The 15557-nt window shown below is 39.9% G+C and overlaps 1 protein-coding gene across 2 annotated transcripts in view; it reads left to right on the top strand.

Annotated features, from left to right (window-relative positions):
• Positions 1-15557, top strand: part of CDK14 (cyclin dependent kinase 14) — a 282959-nt gene that overhangs the window by 173534 nt on the left and 93868 nt on the right. For both annotated transcript variants that reach the window (XM_077809416.1, XM_077809415.1), the window contains exon 8: positions 6152-6245. In XM_077809416.1, coding sequence (XP_077665542.1) covers positions 6152-6245 — 94 coding nt within the window. The remainder of the gene's footprint in view (positions 1-6151; positions 6246-15557) is intronic.

Raw genomic sequence — 15557 nt, 5'->3', positions numbered from 1 at the left:
CCAGAGATCACAAAATATTCAGGTTACTCCCAGTCCCAAAGGACCAGTCACTTACACCAGGTCATTTTGTGCCTTAGATCTCTCACCAAAGACAATGCTTGAAGCCAATCCTATAGTAAATTATCTAAGAAAAGATCTATTAACTATTATCTATTAACTAAGAAAAGAAAGAGTTATTACAAGGTTAAAGCAGGCAAGCATATATACACAAATAAGCTACAGTCTATGGTTCCAAAAGGTGAGAGAACTGTAGTAATCTGTCAGCTCTGAATATCTTTTAGGGCTAACCCAGGTTGATCTTGGGGATCTCTGTTTCTGTTTCATAGCTCTGGTCCTGTGAGAGTCCAGACAACAAAAGAGGTATTTTGTCAGGTATTTTTATTTCCTTCTTCCAGACTTCAAGCCCATGGGATGAGCCCTTTTACAGGTAGCCTCTTTATGGTAGTAAGAGGTAATTAACTAAGTCTTTGTATTGTGATGTCCTGCAGTGGCTCATTTAGTTTTGATAGGCCTTCTTGATGGGCAGGAAACAATCCCTCCTGACTGGGTTCACAGTTTTAGAGCAAACATTTTTTATAGTTACAAAGCAAAAACTTAAATATTACCTTATAGTATGTGATCCAGATATTATAAGTGAGCTTAATTCATGTAGAAACTGACAAGCATTTCATAAAGTCTAAACACATTGTTATAAGTCAAATACCCATCTTAACCATACTAACACACAGATGAAACAGACTGGTTTCCAGCAATGAATTTGTCAGTGCTTGGCTGAGCTCTAAAGCTTTGTCAAGAGCTGGCACCTACATTCCCAGCGTCGCAGACACCATCTGTGAAGCCATGCATTTCATCTCCAAGACAAATGTGTCCCTGCCTGCACAATCACACTTCAGGAAAAACTGTGCAACTTTGTGTGTAGAACAGTCCCTATCCAAGCTCCATCTGGGTCAGTGCAGCCCTGCATGGCTCCTACCTGGCTCAAACTTAAATACCATAGCTTGGCAGCTGTTAAATTATTTACTGCAAATTATTCATTCACCTTTAATAAACATCCATCTGCTGAAACCAGTGATATTTAGTTTTTTTAGGGTTCAATCATGTGACACAATTCTGCAAGGTATTAGACCCCTCAGTGGGAGTTGAGTGTTCTCAGCTCCTTGGAGATCATGCCTATAGACAACAGGGGTGAAATCCTGGACTCATTAAAGTCGATGGTGGTTTCTGTCAGAGAACCAGATTCCAGGAATCAGGGGTAGTTAAAAGCAACAATTCCTTGCAGGTGCAGGCTTATTAGTCAAGGTTACATACAGTTTATCCTTTACAATACCTTATTCAGAGATGTATTATACATCCACACATTGACTTGATACAAGGCCTTTCCTGGGAGTAAAAATTGGTGTATACAATTTCAAATTTAGTAAAGTAGCTGAAGCAAAATCTGTTTAATTGTCCTTACTTCGCTATTAATCCTGAACATGTACTTTTTTTGAAGTGCAACCCATTGTTTCTAGTTTCTGTAGTGTTTACCTTTGGTGTTAGTAAAGCATTCAGTATTCCAATATTGCCTCTTGGTGGTGATGGAGAAAATACTAAGCAGGTATTATAATAAAAAAGGACTGTCACTTTTGGAAAACTGGCGCAAAATCTGAGTTACATGAATTATTCCTCTTGTGTTTTTTATAAATGTTAAGTAACTTTATCAGAAGTATTAAAGTGATCATTTAGTGCTTTCAAAATATGTCTCCTCCCAGAGAGCCAAATCTTGCAATCTGAAGTCAGGCTTCATGGCCAGATGTAGCTTTCTTGGGTCTTCAAAATCTGAATGTCGATTCTGAAGTGACATGATGCTGAATATCGTCTCTTGTTAGCAAATTAATGCAATAGAAAAGCTGTTCATTCAGCAAAGACTATTCAACGTTTGTTATAGTGAAGTTCCCCAATTGTCCACGCAAATTTTAAAATCTGCATTTAAATAAAACAATAAAAATCAGTATGAAAACAACTTGTTAATCAAAAATAGCTCTGCAGTCACTTATATGGATCTCTTCAGAAGTAAAAAAAAAAAAAAAAAAAACCAAAACACCACACACCCCAGCAACTTCAATGGACATGAATAATCTTAATAAGTTTTTAGATAAAGTGTCAAGTAAAAGAGATATTGCAAAGGCTTTATAAATTCATATCCAAATAGATTGTAATTTGAATTTGTGCATTATATCAAATGTTATATGGACAGAATTCTTCAGAATTAAAACAAAAATTAGTTTCTTAAAATATTGTATAATGGCAACCAAACAAGTTATTTTTTACGAGCTGCGACTCTTGGCCTACAAATGCTCTGCATAAAAATGGAATTTCTGTAGCCATTTAAGCTTCTCATTAGATAGTCATTTGTTATCTAAATTCAAATTTCAGAGTAACCCATTGAGCTACAACATGAACTCTTCCTTTATAGTTCTCTGTGTAGTATGGTGATGGATATAGCCCTAGGAAATTAGGGTGGACAATATTAGATGGATGGCCACACATGGTATCATCAGTACATCAATAGGCTTAGTCATGCTTATTGTTGTCAGAGGGTAAGTCACACATTTCAACATTCAATGGCTGTCATTTAAGTTTGTCATGTTTGCTTTGCAAGGTTATCCCATTTTGTTCCATTTCAAAGATTCCTGAATCAAGTATCCAAAAGCCCAGCAACTCAGTTTGCAAATTAGAATTCAGACCACCTCCAAAGGGTGTAGGAAATGCTAAATCAAATTCTTGAACTATTGCCAAAGTTCTTCAATGTGACACACACACTTTCTCAAACACTTTACCTGAAAATGTCACTCACTATAGGGTATGTATGTATGTGTACAAATAATATATAAATAAATAATGGGGTGGGTATAGAGTGAGGGGGAGAGACAATAGAAGCAAAGTTACTTCTTGAAGTATGAAATATGCTCTGATTAACCTTGTATCACAGAAGCTAGAGATGGGCGAGATCTATTAGCTCATCTTGTCCACCTGCCGCTTAATGCAAGATAAGATAGTTCCCTGGAAAATATACTTAAGTATTTCATCCAGACTAGTTTTATGACTTGAGTAGTGGACCTTCCATTCCTTTGGGAGGCTATTGCACAGTATAATTGACCTCAGTATTAGGCAGTTTTCCTTAACTCTCACCCTAAATTTTCTGTTTCTTAGTTGCATCTCATTACTTCTACCCTCTTTGTTATATATTCAGTTCTGGGGACCAGTGAAATCCAAAGCAATTCCTTGTCCTCTTTGTTTTTCATATTTTTCAGATACTTGTACAGAGTCATCCTATTTCCGCCTCGCCCTCCCCCCGCCCCATTCATTATTTTACCCAAGAATAATATATGGAGTTCTTTTTTCTTTTCCTTACAAGTCAGTTTTTCCAGTAATAATCATTTTTGTTGCTCTGCTAAGAAATCCCCCCCGTTTGTTGATATGTTCTTGTTTTGGGATGCCTGAAAATGTACACAGACTTAATGGCTGCATAGAGATTTGGTATCTGTGCTCATACAATACAAATGCGTTTTGATTTTTGATTACAAAATTTTTTTTGGCTATCATGTACTCATACTCAGTTTTCTATTCCTTATGGTCATGATCTAAACTAAAGTCTGTTGAAGTCAATGGGAAAACTCCTATTGACTTGCATGAGCTTCATTACCCCAAGATCCTTACTTGGTATTATGGCTTTCTATGTATTTTCCTTCTATTGTATATCTGTATTTTAGTTTATTTTTTCTAAGGTGTGTTTTCTTACCTTTTCCCAGAAGGAATCTTATTTTGTTATTTTCTGCCCATATTTTTGTCCCCTCTAAGGGCTCAATCCTGCAGTATGCTGGGTGAATGGGGCTACTCTTGTGCTTAAAATTAAACATGAGCTTAAGTGCTTTATTAGGTTGTAGCCAGAATGTTACAAGATTGAGCCCTATAAGTCTCTCTATTTTTCTCATCAGTGATGTTTAACAACACCTCCTGATTTAGCATCATGTTTTAAGGGATAAAAAGCACATTACTTGAATTATTCCAGATAATAAAAAATATGGTGTCAAACAATATCTAAAATAGTCCTTGTAGCACTTATGACATTGCAGTATATTAATAATGAATTTACAGATCTTCATCCAATTTTTAGTCCATACCGGAGTCAATTTCCATTAAATATGCAAGTAAGATTTTGAGAGGCAATATATAAAATTCTTTGCTAAAATCTTAATCTTCTATTGTATTTCAAATACAAATATGCATTAAGTGCTTGTCTGTAGATACCTGTACATGCTCTTCAAATTTTAAACTAATTTAATCTAATGTCTGTTGTCTGGTTGCAAAAATAGAACTCTACTCCCTCTGTCCTCCAGACCAAATTCAGTTTTTTTTATCTTGAGTAAATACCTCCTGTCCAAAATTCTGCATTTCTCCTTGCCTGAGATGTAAATACTGTTTATAAGTATTTGACGAAGATATATTGTGCCTATCTGTGCCTAATGATGCATTAACCAGAGTAAATGATGAGTGGCAGTTTAATCAATCCAGTACCTTCAGTAACCAACAAGGGCATATGGAACATCATTTTTTAATCTCCTTCTTTTCAAACTGACTGAATACAACTAGGGATGGATCTGAACTGTCTGTTGTTTTTCTTTATTCTCTAGAGGTAAAGGAAAATGTTTGCATAAGGTATTCAATCTTTGAGAAGTAGAATCAGAAAATAATGGTGTATTATAAAAGCTTTCTTTTTTAATAAATTTGAATCGTATCCTGTTGCCTTTAAAATAAAATTATTGCATTATTCAGTAGTGGACTATCCATTCTGAACTTAGTAAAGAATGGTTTCAGAGTAACAGCCGTGTTAGACTGTATTTGCAAAAAGAAAAGGAGGACTTGTGGCACCTTAGAGACTAACCAATTTATTTGAGCATAAGCTTTCGTGAGCTACAGCTGTAGCTCACGAAAGCTTATGCTCAAATAAATTGGTTAGTCTCTAAGGTGCCACAAGTCCTCCTTTTCTTTTAGTAAAGAATGTGGTCTCTGCTGGTGATCTTTACCGAGTGGCGTCTACAAATGTTCAGTGAGACATTCCCTCACTTAACTGAAAACATGCAATCTGTTTTTATTAGGAGACTTTCTTCCAGACAACACATCTCACAATATACACAGACAGTAAAATTAAATGCTGCTGCCTAAATAAATAGTCACCATCATAAATAAGGAAAAAAACAATGTTTCATGATTATATTCCAAACACTCGACTTCTGAGAACAAAGTTAAATAAGAGGTTAAGGTTGGGACTTCCAAAGATAGCTATAGGACACAACTTGGATTTGAAAGGAATGGTAGTAACATGGTTAAATCCTCTAGTTGCCTTTGAGAAAGCTTAACGGATATGTAAAATGTGTATAACTCTACATAAAGCTGTTGGATTGACAGATTTTTGTTAAAATGATCTCTCATGTGCATGTGCACAAATGAGTGTGTTTATCTATATTGCATATATATAATGTGTGTGCATGGATAAGAATAAATACATTTAGAAAAAAATGTAATTGAAATAAACACAATTAAAATGTTTTATCAAATCATGCATCCCACTGATACCTAAATAGATTATTAGCTCTTGAACATCAAATCTTGGAGAAGATGCAAATCCCCCTTGGAGCAGAGGGAAGAGAAGCAGATGAGGGTCTGTAGCTTCCCCTGGGAATGCACAAATGGCTGAACCAACTGACAAAGCCAGACCCTGGGGAACTACAGAAGCTTGTCTCAGTCTCTCAAGAGATATTTTCTCTGCTGCTGCCCCTCTTTCTCCTGCAACCAAGCCACATCTTTTTCAAAGCTGCTGTGGAGCCTTACTTAAGATGGTCCAAGGTTATGACCCTAGGTGAATGGATCCTTTTTATACATCATCAGTGTGACAACTAAGCAGAAACTGTTTCTTGAAAAAATGTTTGAAAAAGAGACTGTTTAAAGGTATGGATTGGTTTTCAACACATTCATCCATTCCAGTTGTCATCCTGCCATCCTTGTACAGAAGAGTGTGGTGACGTAATGCTGGTGATAGAGACAAGTGTTTAATGTATTAATTATTTAATCTCAAGAAAATCTAATATTCTATACTTTTTTTTTTTAATAGGGGAGTGGGTTGTATCTTTGTAGAAATGATTCAAGGAGTTGCTGCTTTTCCTGGAATGAAAGACATTCAAGACCAACTCGAAAGAATATTTCTGGTAAGTTCTTTATTTCTGGATTAATATGCTACCTTACAAATGTGAGTAATAAAATGTGTCTATTAAAACCCCAGGGAACTATTCTATTTGTAGTGTTTACTTTTCTCTATTGGAGCACAGGTGTCAAACACCCGGCCTCAAGCCGGATCCAACCTGCCCTGATACATTTTTGAGACTTGCATGACTTGTTCAGATTATGCAGAATCCAAGCTTTCATTTTAAAAAGATGTTTGTAGCTCTTCTGGCTGTAAAGAAAAGCTTCCAAATGCAAGTCCAGTAAAAAAAAGATGCCATGTTGCTCTGCTGAATCTGCAAACAGTCTAAAATAATGAGTCAGAGATGCCCCCATTAATATTGTGCTATTTTAACGTTAGCATTAACTCTTTTATTGATGATTATTTTGTGTGATGGAATAGGCCATGGTGTGGGAGTGAAGCCCATGAAGGTTGGGTGAGAATTGAGATTTGCTGCAGGGATGGAAATGCAGAGGGAATACAAAGACAGGGAGTACAAAGACAGAGAAGGAACAGAAGGATGGCAGAAATAGTGGTGATAGAGTTGGAGTGTATTTCCTACTGAGTGATGCTTTATTCAACTATAAAGTACTTAACAAATAATGATAACTGACAGAGCAGAGAGAAGTGCAGTACCCAACTCCCACCACTGCAGCCTGATTGGTCCATTCATGGGCTGCATGGACAGCTCTTTGGCTTAATGAATCATAGAATCATAGAATATCAGGATTGGAAGGGACCTCAGGAGGTCATCTAGTCCAACCCCCTGCTCAAAGCAGGACCAATCCCCAATTAAATCATCCCAGCCAGGGCTTTGTCAAGCCTGACCTTAAAAACTTCTAAGGAAGGAGATTCTACCACCTCCCTAGGTAACACATTCCAGTGTTTCACCACCCTCCTAGTGAAAAAGATTTTCCTAATATCCAACCCAAACCTCCCTCACTGCAACTTGAGACCATTACTCCTTGTCCTGTCCTCTTCTACCACTGAGAATAGTCTAGAACCATCCTCTCTGGAACCACCTCTCAGGTAGCTGAAAGCAGCTATCAAATCCCCCCTCATTCTTCTCTTCTGCAGACTAAACAATCCCAGTTCCCTCAGCCTCTCCTCATAAGTCATGTGTTCCAGACCCCTAATAATTTTTGTTGCCCTTCGCTGGACTCTCTCCAATTTATCCACATCCTTCTTGTAGTGTGGGGCCCGAAACTGGACACAGTACTCCAGATGAGGCCTCACCAATGTCGAATAGAGGGGGATGATCACGTCCCTCGATCTGCTCGCTATGCCCCTACTTATACATCCCAAATGCCATTGGCCTTCTTGGCAACAAGGGCACACTGCTGACTCATATCCAGCTTCTCGTCCACTGTCACCCCTAGGTCCTTTTCCACAGAACTGCTGCCTAGCCATTCGGTCCCTAGTCTGTAGCTGTGCATTGGGTTCTTCCGTCCTAAGTGCAGGACCCTGCACTTATCCTTATTGAACCTCATCAGATTTCTTTTGGCCCAATCCTCCAATTTGTCTAGGTCCCTCTGTATCCTATCCCTGCCCTCCAGCGTATCTACCACTCCTCCCAGTTTAGTATCATCCGCAAATTTGCTGAGTGTAATCCACACCATCCTCCAGATCATTTATGAAGATATTGAACAAAACCGGCCCCAGGACCGATCCCTGGGGCACTCCACTTGACACCGGCTGCCAACTAGACATGGAGCCATTGATCACTACCCATTGAGCCCGACAATCTAGCCAACTTTCTACCCACCTTATAGTGCATTCATCCGCCCATACTTCCTTAACTTGCTGACAAGAATGCTGTGGGAGACCGTGTCAAAAGCTTTGCTAAAGTCAAGAAACAATAAATCCACTGCTTTCCCTTCATCCACAGAACCAGTAATCTCATCATAGAAGGCGATTAGATTAGTCAGGCATGACCTTCCCTTGGTGAATCCATGCTGACTGTTCCTGATCACTTTCCTCTCATGTAAGTGCTTCAGGATTGATTCTTTGAGGGCCTGCTGCATGATTTTTCCAGGGACTGAGGTGAGGCTGACTGGCCTGTAGTTCCCAGGATCCTCCTTCTTCCCTTTTTTAAAGATTGGCACTACATTAGCCTTTTTCCAGTCATCCGGGACTTCCCCCATTCGCCACGAGTTTTCAAAGATAATGGCCAATGGCTCTGCAATCACAGCCGCCAGTTCCTTTAGCACTCTCGGATGCAACTCGTCCGGCCCCATGGACTTGTGCGCGTCCAGCTTTTCTAAATAGTCCCTAACCACCTCTTTCTCCACAGAGGGCTGGCCATCTATTCCCCATGTTGTGATGCCCAGCGCAGCAGTCTGGGAGCTGACCTTGTTCGTGAAGACAGGCAAAAAAAGCACTGAGTACATTTAGCTTTTTCCACATCCTCCTTCACTAGGTTGCCTCCCTCATTCATTAAGGGGCCCACACTTTCCTTGGCTTTCTTCTTGTTGCCAACATACCTGAAGAAACCCTTCTTGTTACTCTTGACAGCTCTCGCTAGCTGCAGCTCCAGGTGCAATTTGGCCCTCCTGATTTCATTCCTACATGCCCGAGCAATGTTTTTATACTCTTCCCTGGTCAACCTTCCACTTCTTGTAATGGCACCACCACAATTGGGAAGTCCAGTTCATAGTGCTCCTCCTAGGATCTGCCACCATTCGTGCCAGTTTTCTTTCCTCACCGGCCCTCGCTCTCGGGTTGTTTTCTTATTTTCCTGTTTCTACCGCTGGATTTCCCATTTTGCTATGGGGTTTGGCCAGTGCCCTTTTAAGAGGCTAGGAAGAATGTTGTTCACTTCACAGATCAGTAGTAAGCTATGTGAGTGTTTTCTCCTTCTTCAGAGGCCTTGGGAGCTTTGCAATTGTTTAGCAGGTGCCCAGTGCAGATTAACTGAGGTGGCTAATACAGTCCCAAATGCTGGCCTGGTTGGCTTCTGATTGGACCATTGTTGTTTGTTATATGGCAAGCAGGGGAGGCCTCCGAAAGAAGTACCTCTCACCTCAGCCCTATTACAAAAAAGGGGAATCTGGGGCTTGCTTGGTCCTGATGCCTGGGTGGATTTAGCAGGAGGGGTTGAGTGGTAGTCTCTTCTGAAAGATTGTTCTGGCTTTACAGCCGTTTGTTTGTTTGAACTGCTCTAGATTTATCCTTCCAGGTTAGCTAGTGTGGGAAAGAGCTGCCTGGTATTTCCGCTCCTTGTTCTGTTACATCATAGCTACTAAAGGTATGGCCTTCCTTCTAACCAAATCTGTGTGGTGTTCTAATCACTGTGAGCCTGGGCAATTAATATTGCACACCTGTTGTAGTGAAGTACAGTTCAGCTCTGAAAAGCAGCTCTAAGAATGGCAGCGTAGAGCTCCTTGTTTGTTTGTCCTTGATTTCTACATCACAGTTTCTCAGTCTTTGAGCAAAACATGCTTTTTCTAAATGTCAGATCTGCAAACTCAACGTAGGATGTGAAAGTCGCATTATGTTCTTTCTTCCTTGTCAAAACACCTGTGCAGCTTGACCCATTGCAATGTAGAGGACTAAACTGCTTCTGTGCTGTATGTGAGCAGGGTCGGGATGAGCTCTCCTCTGACATCTAGTGATGAGCTGGGAGAAAAGACTTCAGGAGCAGACAGTGTTTGCATAGACACACCTACTTTGCCTAGGTGCGCAGCAGATGGAGCTGCTTTGCTAAAATGATAGATTTTGGCTGATTTTTGGGTTACAAATCACTCTAGTATTTGCATGAAGGGGAAATGAAATGCTGTTATCCTTACTGTATGAGTAAAGGACAGCAGAACTGTGCTTAGCGTGCCCTGATTGAGTGGGACACCCTAAACTGAACCTCACTTGCCAAGCATGGGATAGGGGATGCCAACTCCCAGAGAAGAGTAGGTGGGGATAGGTGTTCCTACCTGGTGGTGTGGACTCTGCCTAAATAGTCCTAGACACCATTTGATCTGTTTCTCTCCAGCGTTTTATGGCAGAGCTGATTAGACTCAATTGAGAGTCCTTGTTTTCTGGTTGGTGATTCCTAGAGCTGAGATCACTGCAGAGCAGATTTAGGGGCTAAGCCTTAGACTTTGTGTGAGGACAGTAGAAGATACCACAGAGATTGCACTGGCTGTGAGGCTCCCCGCTAAAATGGCTAAGTGCTGGGTTAAGTGATGGAACCTCAGAATGTGGCATTGCAGGAGCAGTGGCAACAGAGGCATTGCTCAAACTCCACCCCCTTCCCCAGCGGTGGGAGGTGAACTCACATGAATGCACCTCAGAACTCTGGGTATTTGCTAACTGTGAGTGGGGTGCGGGAGAGGGGAGCGAAATGTTACAGGGAAAAGTCACAACACAATACAAATGTGTTCCTGCAAGGTGGGAAACTGAGGCAAAGGACGCTACCCAATGCACTGTAGGGTCTGGTTTGCTTATGGTTGTATGCTTTTGAATGTGGTTGTGGTATTTTTCCAAATTAGTGCTGAGTTCTCTTTCCCTTTTCATAAGAGTTCTCTTTTGTTATACATAGACTCAGTGCTTGTGAGTGGGGAAGTATTGCCTCTCAGAGGTGCCCAGAGGTGGTATGAAGTTTTCCCAGATTACTAGGAGGGGGCTCAAACTGGTCCTGTTTTGTATTGTTAAGAGGCACCTCTAGATATTGAGCCTGGCCCTTGTTGCTGCAGTCTCCACCTGGCAGAAGGGTTACGTATATTTAATTGTAATGTATTGTCAATCAACTTCTGTTTAATATACTAGTAAGTAATGGGTAAAAGTTCTGCTTTATTAAATTTGTGCACTACTCATTTAAAGTGTGGAATGTAATTCCACTTCCTTTTTCTCTCTCCTCTGCTATTTTACCAACAGGTGAGACTTTTAAACATGGATCATATTAAACACATACTCAGATTTTTGGAAGTATTATTGACCTTGCACAATAGTGTATTTTGTTGAAATTAAAAAACTTTTAAAAACAATAAATTATTGCTACATTTGACAGGGTCAGTACAAGCATGTATATATCATGTAGAATTTTTTAAACATTTTGGTCACTCTCAAGCTTGATTTGTTGTTTTTGTTTTTTTGTTTTCTGGAGGGGGCTTATTTGGTAAAATACCAAATACCATGTAAATTAATGGCCTTCTAAATTTTCATTTAGAAGAAAAAGGTTTTAAACTGTAGCTGCAAATAACAAGTTCAGCCTTTTAAATAACTGGGGATAATTTTTTGACCTGGTCTCTTTAGGTCAGACTGATCTTGTCCAAGCTTTAAAAGAATAAAAAAGAAGCTTTTTGATGGAGCCTTTTATGGCATGTGGTTAACCAGAGTTAATTCTTAAATCCTAATTAAAATCCTCTTAAAATAGGGGTTTGTAAAGGAAACTTCCAGCCATCCGTAATTAAAGTGCCTCTCTAAAATACCATTTTCATAATTAAGAGTTTAAGAAGTTATCTATTTAAAAGTTATAAAACAAGGGATTATTCTTGTTCCCTTTGTTTCTGAACAGAAGGATTAAATTCATTCATTCTCCAGTGAATTGTGTACACTAAGGTGGTTAATAACTTTGAAGTGCAAAACTAATCAGGTTGCTATTTAAGATAACTAATACAATTAACTCCCACATACTGAGTCCTTATAACAGCTATGAAATACAGATCAGCCAGCCAAAGTCGTCTTTTCTGCAGAGACAAGGTGGTGAGGTAATATCTTTTATTGGACCAACAATAAAATTCTTCAATTCTCTGTTGGTGGGAGAGAATTTTAGTTCACATATTTAAGTTCTTCAACAGTGGATCGTTTCATACAATATTGTGGTGTTCTGAAAGCAGATATACAATACAATACGCCGCTCCCATTGATCCTTTAGTTCTGCAGTATTCTGAGGTCAGGTATTTTAAAACATACCTCTTGCAATATAAAAAAAATACATCAGTAAGATTCATTACTCTATGCCAGGAGTTGAAATATGATTGAATTTCTTTTTCTTACAAACTTGTATTTTGGAAGGAAAGGCACTGATTAATATTTAGGACAACTAAATCTAATGTGATGTGAACAGCGTGAGCCTGTCAACAGCAGTTCCATGTACTTCTCAAATAGCTGGCTCTAAATCTATTTTCCATTATTATGTAAATATAATTAAAATATGTGGTACCTTAATTTTCCACAGATTATCAAGTGCACAATAAAGAGCATATTCTCTAAGTGCTCTTCCATTTCTCCTCCTTATCAAGAATAGAATACATCCCAAAACCTGTATTTCTGTTCATTTATGCTTATGTATTAGTTGTTTACATTCATCAGGGGTTTAATGAAACTGATATGTTTAATGGACTAGGAAAAGAGGTTGATCTTCCTATTACACTTCATGCATTATTCTGTTCATTGATTTTCCTTTTGGTTGTTTATCAACACGAGCACTTCATTTGGACTATTTTTAGATATTATGCTTATTTTAAATAACTTCAGGAACCAAAATCAAGTATAATACTGTAGCAGGGCTGAACCCCGTGCATACGCTTGGATTTAATATCAGATTGGGGCCTGATTCAGTAATATACAATATACTGTGAACTGAAAGTTGCAAATTACCATTTTAAAGTACACATTATTTGTGCCCCAGTTGTCAGTTTGTGGTGGATTTGTTTTACTCATCCAGACACTAGAACGTATGGATAATTTTGCTTAAAGAACTATGTGCTTATTAAGTAAAATGGAGGAGTACTTGTCACGGAGCCACAAATTCAGTGCTATGCCCCAGCTTTGGAAGAGTTTTCAAGGAGGACCCCTTCAGCATGCCTGACCCTCCTAGGGATTTCACTCTTCCTCCAGCTTAAGCCACGTGGCTTTACCACCTTGGACTAAACCTTTGGGCCTTCCGCACTCCTGTTTCACACCATGAGTTCTGTTCAGCTAGTCCCACTGAGACAGACCCCTAAGGGAGACTCATACAATCTTAGGGAGCAATGCACCTCTGAAAGCATCCGCAACTAACGTTTTCAAACAGTAGGGTTTATTAGTCAATTGGAACACAGCATAGGAAGTCCTTGGTTAGCATAGAGAAATGAAGGTTACAGCATAGTCCCTTCTGGGTAACCAGAGCCCAGCCAAGCATTGTTCAAGCTCTGTCTCTCGCAAAGCAAACACTTCACCAGAAAGGGTACAGATGTGCTTTTGACTCTTTAATATTATAATCCTATAAGATACAGTCAACCAGTCCTCAACCTCGGAGCATGAACTGCAGTCATCAGGATTTCCTCCTTTCACCCCACTGCACAATTGGCTAGGTGCATCATCATTTTTTTTATTTTGTCTGTCTCTGAGGCATTACATACTGGCCTACACTAAGTGCAAGATACTAGGCTTGTTGCACCAGTAGTCTGATCTGGTATGGCAAATCCAACATTCCTATATACTCAAGTAATTGTATATACACAAGAAAGTATGAAGTTTAGTCAACTACTGAAGGATTCTCCAAGCAGAGGGGGAGCTTCAAGTGGCATTGTCAGACTGTGCCAGGGGTGCGATTAAGAAAAAAATGACATGTTCTGGTTGTGCCTTTACTCCAGCAAAGAAATAACTCTTTGGGGCTTTTGGGAATCATCATAAATTAGCTTAAGACTACATAAAATTACACTGAGAAGTGGCATGGCATCTAGACAGCCCAGGAACAGTGGTGTACAAAGGGTAACCTGTGCATTCCCTCTCCTAAGCTGCACTGACTGTATCTCAGCAATGGTCAAAGATCAGGCCTGGATAGCTTAATATCTGTGTTTCCACCATCTGCATTCATGTGCCTAAACTAGACCAGGTTTCACTCCTGTGCTATCTGTTCTGTGCCAGTTTTGTTTTTTTGTTAGAGGGAGAAGTAGCTGGGTGCAGCTTTTGGCTTTATCTCACTAAACCAAGATTCTGGGAGTTACTAGAGAGCAGAAGGAATTTGCCCCATGTTCTTAAAACTTCTTTTTTGGAAAATAAGCCACATGTGAACTGTACTTTTTTAGCCTTTGTGCTACACTCAGTGGCTACACTGCTGCCATAGGTGTGATTGTAGCTCAGGGAGGCATTCATAGATATTTAGGTCAGAAGGGACCATTATGATCATCTAGTCTGACCTCCTGCACAACGCAGGCCACAGAATCTCACCCACCCACTCCTGCAAAAAACCTCTCACCTATGTCTGAGCTATTGAAGTCCTCAAATCGTGGTTTAAAGACTTCAAGGAGCAGAGAATCCTCCAGTAAGTGACCCGTGCCCCATGCTACAGAGGAAGGCGAAAAACCTCCAGGGCCTCTGCCAATCTGCCCTGGAGGAAAATTCCTTCCTGACCCCAAATATGGCGACCAGCTAAACCCTGAGCATATGGGCAAGATTCACCAGCCAGATACTACAGAAAATTACCTGTACTAGTTTTAATCCAGCTAGCATGGCTGAAAGTATGAGTGACGTGCAAGCCCATCTGGAGCCCTGGGTACATACTCATGTTGGTAGACCACACTGGGGTCTGTGCCACAGCATCTTCACTGATGTTTTTAGCTCTGCTAGCTGGATTAAGGCGAGCATGGGTATGCCTAGCTGAGCTGCAGTCACACCTCTGATTTCAGTGCAGACGTACTCTCAGAACTACTTTCCACCATAGGGATGATACAAAGACAGGTCTTCTGATACTGTACAAATTCCCTGCACAAGCGGGGTAGCAAAAATCAAAATGCTGCTCTGACTATAAATGCAGACACACTGTGCAGATGTGGCTGTGGAATGAATAAGCTGGTTTGTTCATGACAGTTCAGGTAATATGACACAGCTGGGAAGCTAGTTCACAGCCAGAACCCCCTCTCTTCACTGACATGCATGCCACAAAGTACTGCAAACCCCTCCCTGGTTTTGAATGACAATACTTTGCTGTGTTCCAGCATACATGATATTACAAATAATAATGAAAAGGAAACTATGCCCATTTTGTTCATCCCAGAAGCATGATGCCAAAAAAAACCCCCATAAATTTCTGCATGTATTTTTAATGCGAGACTTGTCCTGTGTTTGAAATTTCAGTGCTGGATATGAAAAATTGTCTTTTCCTTTAAAATAGCATGCAATTTGAGTAGCTGTGGGGGAATGTGTGTGTATTAGGTGAGAAGCGGGTGAGATTTGTTCTTTATATAACTGACTGCAAGGAGTATGTCACCTCTGTAATGTTGCATACTAACATTTGCACTGAAACTCTAATGTTAATAGGCATTTGTGAAGCCGTTGAGCTATTTCATTGTGGTTCCACATCTTCGTATCAGTTGTATCA

This window comes from Eretmochelys imbricata, chromosome 2 (genome assembly GCF_965152235.1).
Source record: "Eretmochelys imbricata isolate rEreImb1 chromosome 2, rEreImb1.hap1, whole genome shotgun sequence".
In the NCBI taxonomy this organism is placed as follows: Eukaryota; Metazoa; Chordata; order Testudines; family Cheloniidae; genus Eretmochelys; species Eretmochelys imbricata.
Note: the sequence above shows the minus strand (reverse complement) of the source record. Positions and strands in the feature narration are given on the sequence as shown.